This window comes from Stenella coeruleoalba (genome assembly GCF_951394435.1).
Source record: "Stenella coeruleoalba genome assembly, chromosome: 6".
NCBI classification, from domain to species: Eukaryota; Metazoa; Chordata; class Mammalia; order Artiodactyla; family Delphinidae; genus Stenella; species Stenella coeruleoalba.
This window is the reverse complement of record NC_137151.1, coordinates 81,743,589-81,758,009: the sequence shown is the minus strand read 5'-3', so window position 1 is coordinate 81,758,009 and position 14,421 is coordinate 81,743,589. Positions and strand designations below refer to the sequence as shown.

The window sequence follows — 14,421 nt, the reverse complement described above, 5'->3', positions numbered from 1 at the left end:
TGCATCTGCAGAAACAGATTTGATTTTTATAAAGGGTATTTTTTAAATGTACAAATTATAACCACTAGTAAAATATTTTGTGATGGAAGGCAGTGTAGAATAAAGGCGCTGACACAGTAATGCATTTAAACCCAAAGATGCCTTTTTGTTCCTGGCTGTAACATCTTGGGAAATATTCTGAACTTCCAGAGGTCTCAGTGTGTACTTTTATTAAAGGGAAATAAAAGCAAGTTCTTTACACAAATCTCACAGAGATTAATGTAAACTAGGAATATAAAGTTTTTAGCACCATGCCCCACCCACAGTAGATACTCAGTACATTATAGATTCCTTTTTAGATTTGTCAAATCGCTCATTTACAAAAATATATGTACAAATGGGAACATTAATCATATCGGAATCAAATCTCAAATTGGCCCTTATATTTAGAAAAAGTGCCCAGGGAATATCTAAATTAATGCCTAACACTCTTATTGCACTCTACCTGTGTAAGGAAAAGAGACACAGGCCTTGATCTTTTGCCATGTTCTAAAATTGAGAAAACTTTGGCACTGGAAAATTACAATAAAAATTCTTTGAGCCAACTTGTTACCAAATCCTTCAGCATCTCACAACATCTCCAATATTTGTCCCCTTGTCTTCATCTCTAGATACAATCCCTGTTTGTGTATGATTCATTTCTCATCTTAAGAAATACTATAATGCTTCCTTTTTTTGTCTCTTTGCCTCTAGTTTTTCCCACTCTCATAACATGAAGACACAGCTGCCAAACCCATTTTGTGTGGTTCCAACTATGTCATGTACTTCTTGAAATCATTTGCTCAGGCTTAGTTTCCTTCTTGCTTTCCACGTCAGGTCAAAGAGCTTGCCTTTATCTTAATATCTCCATTTATTTTTTATTCTCACATTTTATTTTTATTTATTAGCCAAAATATTCCTAGTTGCATTTCTCACTAGTTAAATAACTGTGGCTTGACAAGTACTCAGGTCACTTTCATCTCATCTCTAGTCCTCTTAATCAAAAAAATGTGCACTGTTAGCATAAACTAGGGACTCTAGACATCAGAAGGGCCCTCCCTAGTCTCACGGGTATCTTTAACAACACCTGAGAGTAGATATTTTTACAACGTGAACAAAAAGATTTGTTGAGAATAACCAAACTCACATCCTGTAATGAGAAGTAGGTAGAATTTTTATATACAGCTCTATTAAACACCTTTTAATTGATTTAGGTTAAGCAGTGTAGAGTTGGTTTCTTATCAGGTACTAATGGTCATATAAACCCATATTCTTTATATTATACAAAATTATATATTGCAATGTTATATTCTAAAAAGTTGGCCTTACTATTTATATAACACTTATGCGTAAATTAATGAAAACACTTTCATATCTTTAATAACATCAGGCAGGCTCTCTTGCCATCCAATGGCAATTTCCCTTTTTATCTTTCCCCATTACATTCTTCTCATTGTAAGTTTACTGAGAGTGGCCACTTTAATGTTCTGTTAATCAGGTGTGATGTTGTGTTAGAGAAAGCAGATGAAAAAAAATAACATCCTTATAGAGAGTCCCATAAACAAACAGATGTCTACAAGGCCTATGGGTCTTTAATTACCTTTATATTTAGCTTCAGTAAATAAGTCAGGAAATTGGCTTTCCATGGTTTTTCTGACGATTTAGTTGCAAGGAAGAAATAGGGTGATGATCTTAATCAAAGTAGATATTTCAAGAGCAAACAGTCATACATTTCAAAGCCATTTTCGCTTTTAGAATTGAATTTAAGCTTTCCTTGTTAAGACTATAAGTACTACTCTCATAGCTAAAATATTTCTTCATGTCAGCTTCTTCCCAACATTTATGTAGAATCTTTTGTACAAAGCTACATTCCACCTCCTTTCAAACAGAAACTATATAGCACATGGATTCAATCAGTCCAGCTTTTAGTAACAAAGTGAGAAGTTAATTAAGCATAAAAATCAGGATCAAAAACAACTCCCATTAGAAATACCTAGATAATTGGCCAAATGTCATTTTTGTTTTAAATCTCTGAATATTTATTTAAAAGTCATACTCTAAAGCCATTCCATTTGTCATTTGCTTATATTCTTGAAGATATTACATATGCAGATGGTATTTTTTAATTACCTTAATTTAAATATGTTATTTGGAGAACTTAGAAATACATCACTAAACCATGAGAGGAATAAAGTATAATTTTTATAAGATAAATGTATTCATTTTCCTATAAATGCTGTTATTTCAAAGAAAATTTATATGAATAAAAATTATTTCCTTCAGATATAGTTGCCATATGTAAAGAAGTAAGCTTGAAATTCCTGAAGTTCTGAATTTCATATTAATAAAACAATGTATTGCATTCCTAACTACATAATTTTTGAATTATAGAGTAGGGAGACGCCTCTCCCTGCTGTGGCCTCTCCCGCTGCGGAGCACAGGCTCTGGACGCGCAGGCTCAGCGGCCATGGCTCACGGGCCTAGCCGCTCCGTGGCATGTGGGATCTTCCCGGAATGGGGCACGAATCCGTGTCCCCTGCATCGGCAGGCGGACTCTCAACCACTGCGCCACCAGGGAAGCCCCTCCTGGAATTTCTAATAACTCATTCTGAATTCTTACTAAAGAAACTGATTGACCTTATATTTGTTTGTTTTGTTTTTCTACATGTTAAAATATGAAATGAGACAGTAAAACTTTGTGTTCATTTTAAGCGACAGATTAGAGGAGACTAACAGGACCTTAAAGTATCCCACAGAGCTGCAGACATCCTGGGAATACCTATTCGCTATAGATTGTTTGTAATTTGGAGAAGAGATAAGAAAATGAAAAGACTTAAATAAGCAGCCCTATTTTAAAGTTTAATATTGCTATGTACACATGAATGTAATGAATAAAAAGTTGAGGAATTTATGTAATTCGTAGAAAGTTAAACAATATTGTATGAGTATGTTTGTAGGACATGAACTACTAGAAAGTTGTTTTTGGATGCTCAGATTCCCTTTGCGGAAACAATCAAAGGGTCAAAGAGCAGTAGAGATTTGGGGAAGACAATTCAAAGTTATACATGCTCTGCAAAGACACAGATCAGGTCACAGCATGTGGCTAATACATTCTTAACCTAGAAGCAGACAGGAAATGTACAGGTGATCGAGTTGGAGATGCATTTGATATTCTCATTTATGCTCACTGACTCAATATGAAGAAAATCATCTGTGTCTTATGTTCAGTTAAAACCAAAATCTTTGTATATGACCTACCTAGTTCTCATCTCTATCCCCAAGCAGAAAAGATAGAAGAGTCATTAAACTTCAAATTTATCCAGACAGGGGGGTATCTAAATACACAAAAGTGGAGTGGTGACATTCCTAAACTTTTTTTTCCCACAGTACTCATCCCATGATATGTTCAATGCTGTAATTATCTGTTCAACACTTTCTTCCCTCTGGGGGTAAGCTCTATGAGGGCAAAAACCCTGATCTTTTTTTTCCAGAATGTAGCTCAATACCTGGCACATGCTAATCACAGTAAAATGTTGTTGCTGCTGCTGTTGATGATGATGGTGATAATTATTTATATTCCCTGTATCCCTGTTTTTAAATCTTTTTTCTCTCTTCTTTTATATTTCACTAATTATCTCATTCTTTTAATAAAAATATTGATACAAAACTAAATGTTGCACATGCCAACTTGTAAGTGAGGGTATAGATTAACTATCTGACAGCAAGACATTCATGTGCATTTTTAGAGCTTCAAAGAGAAGGCATAGAAAGAGAAATATGAAGTTTTCTGTAGTCTGTACTAAAGTATAGAGTAATTGCAAAGATTTCCTAATATAAAGATAGTTTACTCAATTTCATTTTTTAATTAAGAAAATAAAGTAATATTATTCACTCAATATCAATGCTTTTTTTAAAAAAAGCTTTTGTACATAACTTATTTTATTGTATTATTAAATACATTATCTTCATTTCATTTATGAATTGCTCTTACCCTTTCTGTTTCTTTTTGTTTTATAGGTTCAAGCAATTCTGAGAAGAAACTGGAATCAATATAAAATCCAATTTGGAAACAGCTTTTCCCACTCAGATGCTCTCCGTAGTGCATCTTACACAGTGTCAACAATCAGTGATGGTGCAGGTTACAGTCATGACTGTCCAACTGAACACTTAAATGGAAAAAGCATCCACGATATTGAAAACGTTGTCATAAAACCGGAAAAGTTATACGACTGATAATAGAGCGTGTATTGCTGAACTATTTTGTTCCACTCCTAACTCAAGGACTTGGATCCATGACTTTACAACCAGAAGACTTCAATATTAAATGAATTATTTGAAGGTGACAAAGAAAACCCTCACATGAATTCAGTAGTGTGTTGATAAATGTTTCACACTAGCTCCATGGGGGAAAACAGTCCTGATTTGTAAGTTTTGCCAGTTTTTATGGTGTAAGTACTCCCACCATAGCTGATTTCAAGTTACCAACTTGACATCAGTGAATGTGGACTTGGGTAAAAATGAGCACAGTCAGTTGTAGGTTGGTGTGAGCCAGCTCTAGCACACCACTGCATGAATCCACAAATAAATAGACCATAAAAGTTCATAGACACAATGGGCACAATTCCACTCCTGTTGCCTAAAGAGATCTAGCTAAGGCCTATAGACTTGGAAAGAAAATGAGCTTTTCATTTATTTTTAAAATCTTTATCCCATATTCCTTGGTGAAGTTGATTTTTTGCCCAGAAAGTATTCTAGCCCTTTTTGTTTTTATTTTTTCAAATGGACCAGATAAAGAATTAATTATTCCTGTTTGCTTACCCTCTTCTCCTCCCAAAAAATAAATGAGCAGAATTGCTGTTGGCTACTCATTTGCTGATTCATCACAGTTATACCCCTTGCCATATCCATTTTTGAGGCTTGATGAATAGTATGTATGATACGCAATCCTACTTTGGTAACATTAGGGAGAAATCTTGGTTGATACTACAAAACATGTAGTTGACTACTTTCCCATCTTACTACACAAGTGGGAAGGAATTCGTGTCCATATACCTGTAAATAGAAACTTTGCCCCTTCCATTTCTACTTTGTGGACAAATAAGCAATTATTTTACATGAAGGAAATCAATGAAGGATTTCTTATTTTCTTAAAAGTTTGTAAAAAAATTGTGAAAAGTAAGCTTGTAAATACTCTGTTATTCTATTTTATAGTCTCAAATATATACAATCTAGGTAATTTTTTTAAAAACAAATACTTAATGTAACAATGTGTGCATGTTAATATCTGATACTGTGTCTGGGCTGATTTTATAATAAAATAGAATCTGGAATTCTTATTTGTTAACTATTTTAAAGACAACCAGATGCCAGCATCAGAAGTTTGAGAACTAAGTTTGAGAAATATCTATGATAAGATATAAAATATTTATTTAAAAAATCCTCAAGGCCATTGTTTTATTGAATATATTAGCTTTGGTGATTCATACCTTAATAATAGATATGTTTGACATATTTCTTTTTTTATTTTGATGATGAACTTTCATTCTAATCCAGAAAATTTAAATGACTCCTATAATAAATGCCAATCTGCTATTCTTATGGTTTTTACCCCGTTAAAAAGATTACTTTTCTGACTTACTATATGAAGCTTTGGAAATGCTGCAAGGCTATTTTTTAAAATTAGAGGAACACAATATATATCATATACAATGTTTTTATATTTTAATAGAGATACTATATATGATGATGCAATATAGTAAAAGACCTGAATGTATCAGTAAGGAAGAATTGTTGTCAGAACATTTATGGAATAATTAAATTAAGATGGAAGAAATCCTCGCTAATGAATTAAAGTGACATTTAAATGGGATTCATTTTTCCTAATGTCATTTTCCACTGATTTCTGAAAACCAAAATGCCTTCAATTAGTAAGTCAGTTTTGGCAGGAGAATTCATTACATCTATATGTTTTTGTTGTTGTTGCTGTGGTGTGTCAATCTGCTTAAAATGGATTAAACTAATGACTTAGTCATCATAGGTTGTTTCTTAAGCTGTCAATAGATGGTAAGTTCAGAAGTCATTTGAAATTGTCCAGGTAAATTATCTAAATTAGTAAGAATTCACTTATTAAAAGGCCTGGTCAGTAGATTTATGATTTATCTATACACATGTAAAAGCTGTATTGTTAGTTTCAGATTTACGGATTTCAAAACAAGCTTTTATAAAGAGGAACTCAGGCTGTTCTGAACTTTCTAATGCCTAAATTATACAATAATTCCTTTAAATAATCTCATACTTTAGCTATTTATTATTCAAAAACACAGATTCAAATCCTTCACTGGCACTGTTCATATATTTCAGCATTCTTCCAGACAAGCTATCAAGTCTCAACCATAAATGACAGTAGAAAATGTCAAATTATCAACGAGCATTATATTAAAAATACATTGTAACTTTCAAGTCTTTTTATTGTGCTTTTATCATATTAAGTTTAGATCAGATTTCCTTTGTGGCCAGGATTTATCTATTGTACCATCTTTAGGTGAAGACAGTCCATGATTAATCAGTGTTAATTTTGAACCCATTTTTTTTTAGAAGTAATATTTTTAAATATTAGACTTCTCTAAAACTGAAGTACTAATAATTAAGATCTCCTTTGTATCTTACTCATATAAAAAAGTAAAATCAATACTGTTTAAAAGCAAACTTCCTTGGTATCTAAAAACTTATTTGGGGAATTTCTAACTTTTAAAATGCAAAACTGCTGCTTTTCTGAAAGTATTTGTGAAAGTCATTTTAATTTCTAAACAATTCTAGTCTGTCATTTTTTTTTAATTTCTAAAGTTATTTAGTGCATTTATTCATAAAATATTCATTCTGGAATTTAGTGTTTGTTCAAATGTAATCCAATGTACATAGAAGTAGTGGTAGCTATAGTGCTGTATTTATTGCTTGATAATGTTTTTTAAATGTGAACTTATCTAATTTTCTCTTGGTTTTAATATGCTAATAAAAACCATTTCTTTTATTTCTAAAACATACCCAAAATATTCTGATCAATTAAAATAACTCATGTTATGCTTACTTAGTGTATATCTCTATATTTTGATTGTACGAAAATATTAAAGTTATGAGCTAAAGTTGATTTTCACTCATGTTTACTGGAGTACTGAATAATCTAAATTACAAATATAATTCTTTACAGCAATCAGTGTAATACTTAAAATCGATGACTATATCACCATTACCCTCTTTGAAGTCTTCCATAAACCTGTAAATCATTCCATAAACCTGTTTGTTAAAATTATGAATTCATCTTGTAAGCTAAAAAATTCCAAATAAAGTACAGTGTACGCAAATTCCTTCCTAGGCTAAATGAAAGGAAAAGATTCCCAGAAATAGGAAAATGCACAAAGATTTGTCTCCTTTCTCCATTATATTCTACTGTATAGTTTTGTGTTGAATAGCAGAAAGAAACAGAAGGAAAAGAACTACTTAAAAATATAATTTTCTCATTTAAAGTTGTTTTTAATGTATTATATTGGTATAGTATATTTACATATATTCAAAGATGTGTAACCATCTCCACAGTCAATTTTATTACATTTTTATGACCTCAGGAGGAAACCATGTATCCTTAGCTATCACTCTTCTATCCTCCCATCCCTGCTCCCACCCAAGCCCTAAGCAGCACTAACTTACTTTCTGTCTCAATAGACTTCCCTATTCTGGACTTTCATATGAATGGAATCATATGGAATATGATCTTTTCTGACTGACTTCTTTTACCTATAATGTTTTCACAAGTCCATAACTTGCTGCAGTTTCATTCCTTTTTATGACTAAATTATTCCACTGTATGGATTTACCACATTTTGTTTATCCATCTGTCTGTTGATGGACATCTGTGTTGTTTCCATCTTTTGGCTATTATGAATAATGCTGCTATGAACATTTGTTTACAAGGTAATTTTTTTAACATATATTTTAATTTCACTTGGTTATATACCTAGAAGTGGAAATGTTGGATCATATGTTAAATACATCTGAGGACTGCTAGACTGTTTTGCAAAACGGCTGGACCATTTCACATTCCCACTAGCAGTGTCTGAGGGTTCTGATTTCTCCACATGCTTCCCAACACTTGTTATTATGTGTCTTTTGTACTTTAGCCATCCTAGTGGGTGTGAAGTGGTTTCTTGTGGTTTTAATTTGTATTTCTTTGGTGGCTAGTGACGTTGAGCACCTTTTCATGTTTTTATCGGCCATTTGTATATTTTTGGAGAAATGTCTATTCAAATCCTTTGTTCATTTTTAAATGGATTGCTTGTATTTTATTATTGAGTTGAAAGAGTTCTCCATGTATTCCAGGTACAGGTCCCTTATCAGATATAAAATTTGCACACATTTTCTTCCATTCTGTGGGTTGTCTTGTCACTTTCTTGATGGTGTCCTTCATAGCACAACAGTCTATAATCTTGATGAAATACAATTTATCTACTTTTTTCTTTTGTTTCTTAGGCTTTTGGTGTCTTATCTAAAAATCCTTTGCCAAATTGAAGGTCATGAAGACCTACTCCTACAGTTTCTTCTAAGGAATTTACAGTTTTTGCTCTTACATTTAGATCTTTGGTCCATTTTGAGTTAAGTTTTGTATACGGTGTGAGATAAGGGGCCAAATCCATTCTTTTGCATGTGGCTCTCCATTTGTCCCAGTAATACTTGTTGAAAAAAAATATTTTCTGCATTGAAGGATATCCTTGTCTTGGTATCCTGATCAAAATCAATTGACCTTATTTTATGGTTTTATTTCTGAAAAATTCTATTGGTCTTTGTGTCCAAACCACATATCTTGATTACTTTGCTTTGTAGTAAGTCTTGAAATCAGGTAGTGTGAGTTGTTCTGTTTTATTCTTATTTTTCACAGTTGTTTGGGCCATACTGGGTCTCTTGGAACTCCATATGCATTTTATTTTTTAATTTTTTTAATTAATTTATTTATTTTTGGCCGTGTTGGGTCTTTGTTGCTGCACACGGGCTTTCTCTAGCTGTGGCGAGCGGAGGCTACTCTTTGTTGTGGTGCATGGGCGACTCATTGCAGTGGCTTCTCTTGTTGTGGAGCACGGGTTCTAGGCACGCAGGCTTCAGTAGTTGTGGCACGTGGGCTCAGTAGTTGTGGCTCACGGGCTCTAGAGTGCCGGCTCAGTAGTTGTGGTGCATGGGCTTAGTTGCTCCGTGGCTTGTGGGGTCTTCCCGGACCAGGGCTCGAACCTGTGTCCACTGCATTGGCAGGCCAATTCTTAACCACTGTGCCACCAGGAAAGTCCTTCCATATGCATTTTAGACTGAGCTTGTCAATTTGTACAAAGAAGCCTGTTGGAATTCTGATAGGGATTACATTGAACCTGTTGATAATTGGGAGAGTATTGCCATCTTAATGTTAAATCTTCTGATTCATGAACATTAGATGACTTTACATTTACTTAAATCTTTAATTGCTTTCAATAATTTTTCTAGTTTTCAGAGTATAAGTTTTGCATTTCATTTGTTAAATTTATTCCTAAGCATTTTATTCTTTCTGATGCTATCATGAATGGAATTGTTTTGTTTTATGTTTGGATTGCTTATTGCAAGTGTATAGAAATAAAATTAACTTTTGTGTATTGATCATATATCCTTCAACCTTGCTGAACTCATTTATTAGTTATAACATATTTTAGTGGATTCCTCATAACTTTCTACATAAAAGATCATGCCATCTGCAAATAGAGGCAGTTTTACTTCTTCCTTTTGAATATGAATGCCTTTTATTTCTTTCATGTCTAAATGTCATGGCTAGAACATTCAGTAAAATGTTGAATGGAAGCAACAAGAGCACACGTCATTGTCTTGTTCTTGATCTTAGGGAAAAGCACCCAGTCTTTCCTCCTTAAGTATGTTAATTGTGTGTTTTTTGTAGATGCCCTTTACAAAGTTGAGGAAGTTCCCTTCTATTCCTACTTTGTTAATAGATTTTACCATGAGAAGGTGTTGGATTTTGTTAAATGCTTTTTCTGCATCTATTGAGATGATCATGTGATTTTTGTTTAATATTTTATTGATATGATGTATTACATTATTTAATTTTCAGATTTTAAAACAATCTTGCATCCCTGGGATCACCTCTATTGGTCATTTTAATGTTTAATTCTTTTTATATGTCGCTAAATTCAGTTTGCTAGTACTTTGTTGAGGAACTTTGCATCCATATTCATAAGAGATTTTGGTCTGTAGTTTTCCTTTTTTGTGATGTTTTTGTCTGGTTTTGGTATCACAATAGTATCATCTTCATAGAACGATTTGGATTGTGATCCCTCCTCTTCTGTTTTTCGAAGAGTTTGTGAAGAAGAATTCCTTGAAGCATTTGTATTAAATCTTCTTCGAATGTTTGGTGAAATTCAGTGGTAAAGCCATCTGGACTTGGACCAGATAAGGGCAGTTTTTTGATTACTGATTCAATTTCTTCACTTGGTATTGTCCTATTCAGATTGCCTATTTCTCCTTGAGTCAGTTTTGGTAGTTGATATTTTTCTAGGACTGTGTCCATCTCATCTACTTTGTCTAATTTGTTAACCATAGAGTATTGAACAATCATTAAGGTCACAAACTGATTTTTGGCTGGAAATTTTATAAGGAATCTTGGACTGGATTTTTTAAAACCTGTGGTGTTTTTTTTTTTGCCATCTTGGGACTAATAAATCACACCAAAAAAAAAAAAAAGTCTCTATGCCAGATTTCACCTGCTGTGTCTATAAATTTGAGTGAATTCCATTTTTCTCAAGGTCCCCCAAATGTGACATAGTTCCTAGCATGCTAGGAATTGACCATCCTTACCACCTATAAGCCTGGGTGGGACCTGTAAATCAAGCACAAAGCCAGTTTTCCTAGGAAGGTTTAATAGTCATTGGCTCCATAAGAATAGTCACCCTTTCTTCCCCAAATGACCATAATTTAATGACCATCATTCTCAAAAATGACACTCCTGGTTAAGGCCTTTAGTACACAATCTATTTGTCCTATTACATACTGGTAGGAAGGAGGATTCATTCTTACTGAACCTATTCAAATAACTATATTATCATAAAAAGTTAGAATACTTAAGTTTTTTTTCTAAAATTCTTGGGAATCAGTTAGAATCTATTATTTTTAAATGTTTTATTTCAGTTTAAAAACAATATTTATAATATTATTTTGGGTTAGATATCTGAAAATGAAAGATAAAAGGTTTACTGCTAATATCCAGAAAATAGAATGCTGAAACAAAATATTAAAAATATTCCATACAAATAACAATAAAAATATTTTTCCTTATCAGTTCTTTCAATTCTGTGAAATTAATTCTTGGTCTGGTGGATCTCACATTAGCAATGTCACTAAGATGTCTCTTGTGCAATTTAAAAAGTTCTCAAAATCCTGGTTCACTCCACTTGGTATGGACTGAAAGTTTGTGGTGCACTGACATTTTGGCCTTAACCAAAATAAAGCTGAGAATTTCATTAATTTTTTGGCAACATAAGCATTATTAGTGACATTGGCAAAGGTAGTTTCAGTGGAGTTTTTGAGACAAAATCTTGATTACAGTGGGTTCCAGAGAAATGGATTATCGTAAAATACTTTTTTGAACAAAATAAAAAATAGAAAACATGACATAAAAATAATATGGCAGAATCAAATCCAATGCATCTAGGGCTTAACTTACATATTAACAGATTTTCAACTTGGATCACAAGCAAAACCATATCTTTGAGGTAGACAAAAGACAAACCTAAAAACCTTGAAAATACAAGGATCAGCAAGGGTAGGATATCAGGGAAATCAAACAAACGAGAAAGCAATGGTCCTGATCTTAATATCAGTCAGGGAGGAATTTAGGTTTTTTAATAAGGCATCATTTGGGGAAAATAAATGTACTTTATAATGCTAAAGAGTACAAGTCCCAAAGAAAGCATAACACATATGAATACCTGTGAAGTTATGAATATATAGAAGAAATTACAGGAGGCATAAGGAGAACTAGACAAAAACACAAAAGTAGTAGCAGACTTTAATTTATCTCTCTCAACAATGATAAAGTAGACAAAAATATCAGAAAAAAACCCAAAAGACATAATTAACATATTTAGAAAAGTAAACCTTTCAAACTACTTTTATAAAGTGAGAATATCATCGAATTCAAAATATGATATTGCACCAAAGTAGTACAATTAATATCTTATGAATATTGGTAGATAAAATACTAAAGTAAAATATTGGCAAACAGAATTCAATGCATATTAAAGATCTTTCACAACCAAGCAAGATATATTTCAGGAATGCAAGGATGAATCAATATTTAGAAATCTATTAACTTAATACACCATAGTAAAGCAGTAAGGAGAAAAATATCAAATAATCATCTTCAATGAGAGTGGAGAAGCATTTGACAAAATTGAATTTATACTTAATTTTTTAAAATAAAAATAAATAAGGAATTTATATACACACACTTCATTTACATGACAAAAGATACCTCAGCCCCCAAATCATCACCATGTTAATAGAAAAATACTGGAAGCTTTGTCCCTAGAGTCAGGATCAAGATGTAAATGCTTACATATAACACCATTATTTAGTATCCAGCTAAATGAACCAGCCAATGTAATTTGACAATGCAAAACAAAATAAAATTAAGCAAAATAGAGGTAAAAAATATGGAAAGGAGCAGAAAACTATCAAGATTTTCTGATGATAGATACAGACACACCTGGAATGTTAATCTAAGCAGTAAGAGAATTCAGAAATTTAGGAACATACAAAGTAAATGTGCAAAACTCAGTATTTTCCGTATATACATATACCAACCAGGTAGAATATGCAGTGGGAAAAAAAGGAGCAAATGCTATTTGTAATGGCATCAAGAGAAATAAAACATATAGGAAAAAAATAAGCAAGAAATGAATGAAATACATTTTAAACACTACTATGGTCACAACAGAGGACATCACTACGTGGAAAGGCACCATGTTCTTAAATAGGAAGATCATCGTAAAGATGTAATTTGGCCCCTAAATAAATTATAAAGTATTTATGATCTAAATAATAATAGTAGGTAGTTATTTTGAAATCAGATGTGCTGATTCTAAATTTCATATACAGTCATCCTTTGGTATTCTTGGGGGATTAGTTCCAGGGCACTCCTCCTCCCTGCCAATACCAAAATCTGCAGAGGCTCAAGTCCCTTATATAAAAAAAGCATAGTATTTATATATAACCTATGCACATCCTGTATACGTGTCTAGATTACTTATAATATCTAATACAATGTAAATACTATATAAATAGTAAATACAATGTAAATGCTATGTAAATAGTTGCTGGGTGGGTGGCAAATCCAAGTTTTGCTTTTTGGAACTTTCTAGAATTTTTTTTTCATCTGAGGTTGGTTGAATCTGCAGATACAGAACCCTTGGATATAGAGGGTGGACTGTAGGGTAATAAAAATAAATAGTCATGAAGATTCTAAATAACAGTGGTTAGGAGATAAGCCCTAACAGATGTTATGAAACACAATTAAAACAGTGGTAACGGTACATGATTAGAACAGAGAGAACAGGAGGAGGGGAAGTGTGTATACAGACTACTCTTTGGAGCAGAAAACAGTAATCAGAATGGGGAGTGGAATGACATTATCACTCAGAGAGTCATTAATTCTTGTCCTTTCCCACTTTCCCTTCTTTAAAAATGTGCCAACTCTGGAATACCAGATGTAAGAAATGGGCATAACTGGTAGTGGTTTCTCCCTTGGCTTTAAAATGCCAAACTCATTGAAACTATTACCCATTAAGTATAAAAGTCTGTAGAAAAAGCCATCTTCCTCATTAATTTTTGCCTGGGAAAAAAGTGGAGATGCTAGTTGTTTGTTTGTTCAAGTTACAGTTATAAGCATATAATTTCAGTGATTTCATAGATTCATGGATGCTGAACTACATCTGTGGAGGACCTAGGAGTACTTAAACCTTAAGTAAATCCCTTTGGCCTACATTTTCAGCAAAGTTGAATAGTTATTCTTTTGTTTCTAAATTCCATCTACAATCTCTTCCCTCAGACTCCAGCTAGAAGGCATTTCTCAGGCCTTCTGAAAGCTCAAATATCTTCACCATACAATTTTGTTTTAAGGTATTTCTTAAATAATTTTGCTATTTCAATTTGTCCTTTACATTTTAACTTTCCTTTGACCTTTTTCTCTTTATCTTATCTCAGGGTATATATTATATTCCAACCATTATTGTCATAAATTTTCTGTAAACTCATTTATATATTTAAACCCTAGCCTCTTACTGCTTGTTGCATGTCTTAGTCTGGTCAGTTTCCAAAACAAAAATACCA

The 14,421-nt window shown here is 32.7% G+C and overlaps 1 protein-coding gene and 1 long non-coding RNA gene across 10 annotated transcripts in view; one reads left to right on the top strand and one right to left on the bottom strand.

Moving 5' to 3' along the window:
* CALCRL (calcitonin receptor like receptor) overlaps window positions 1-7,382 on the top strand; it is a 105,005-nt gene extending 97,623 nt beyond the window's left edge. For all 8 annotated transcript variants that reach the window (XM_079925201.1, XM_079925197.1, XM_079925194.1 and 5 more), the window contains one exon: window positions 4,036-7,382. In XM_079925201.1, coding sequence (XP_079781327.1) covers window positions 4,036-4,251 — 216 coding nt within the window. In that variant the 3' untranslated portion in view covers window positions 4,252-7,382. The remainder of the gene's footprint in view (window positions 1-4,035) is intronic.
* Window positions 1-14,421, bottom strand: part of LOC307188267 — a 283,742-nt gene that overhangs the window by 56,792 nt on the left and 212,529 nt on the right. The window lies entirely within an intron of this gene.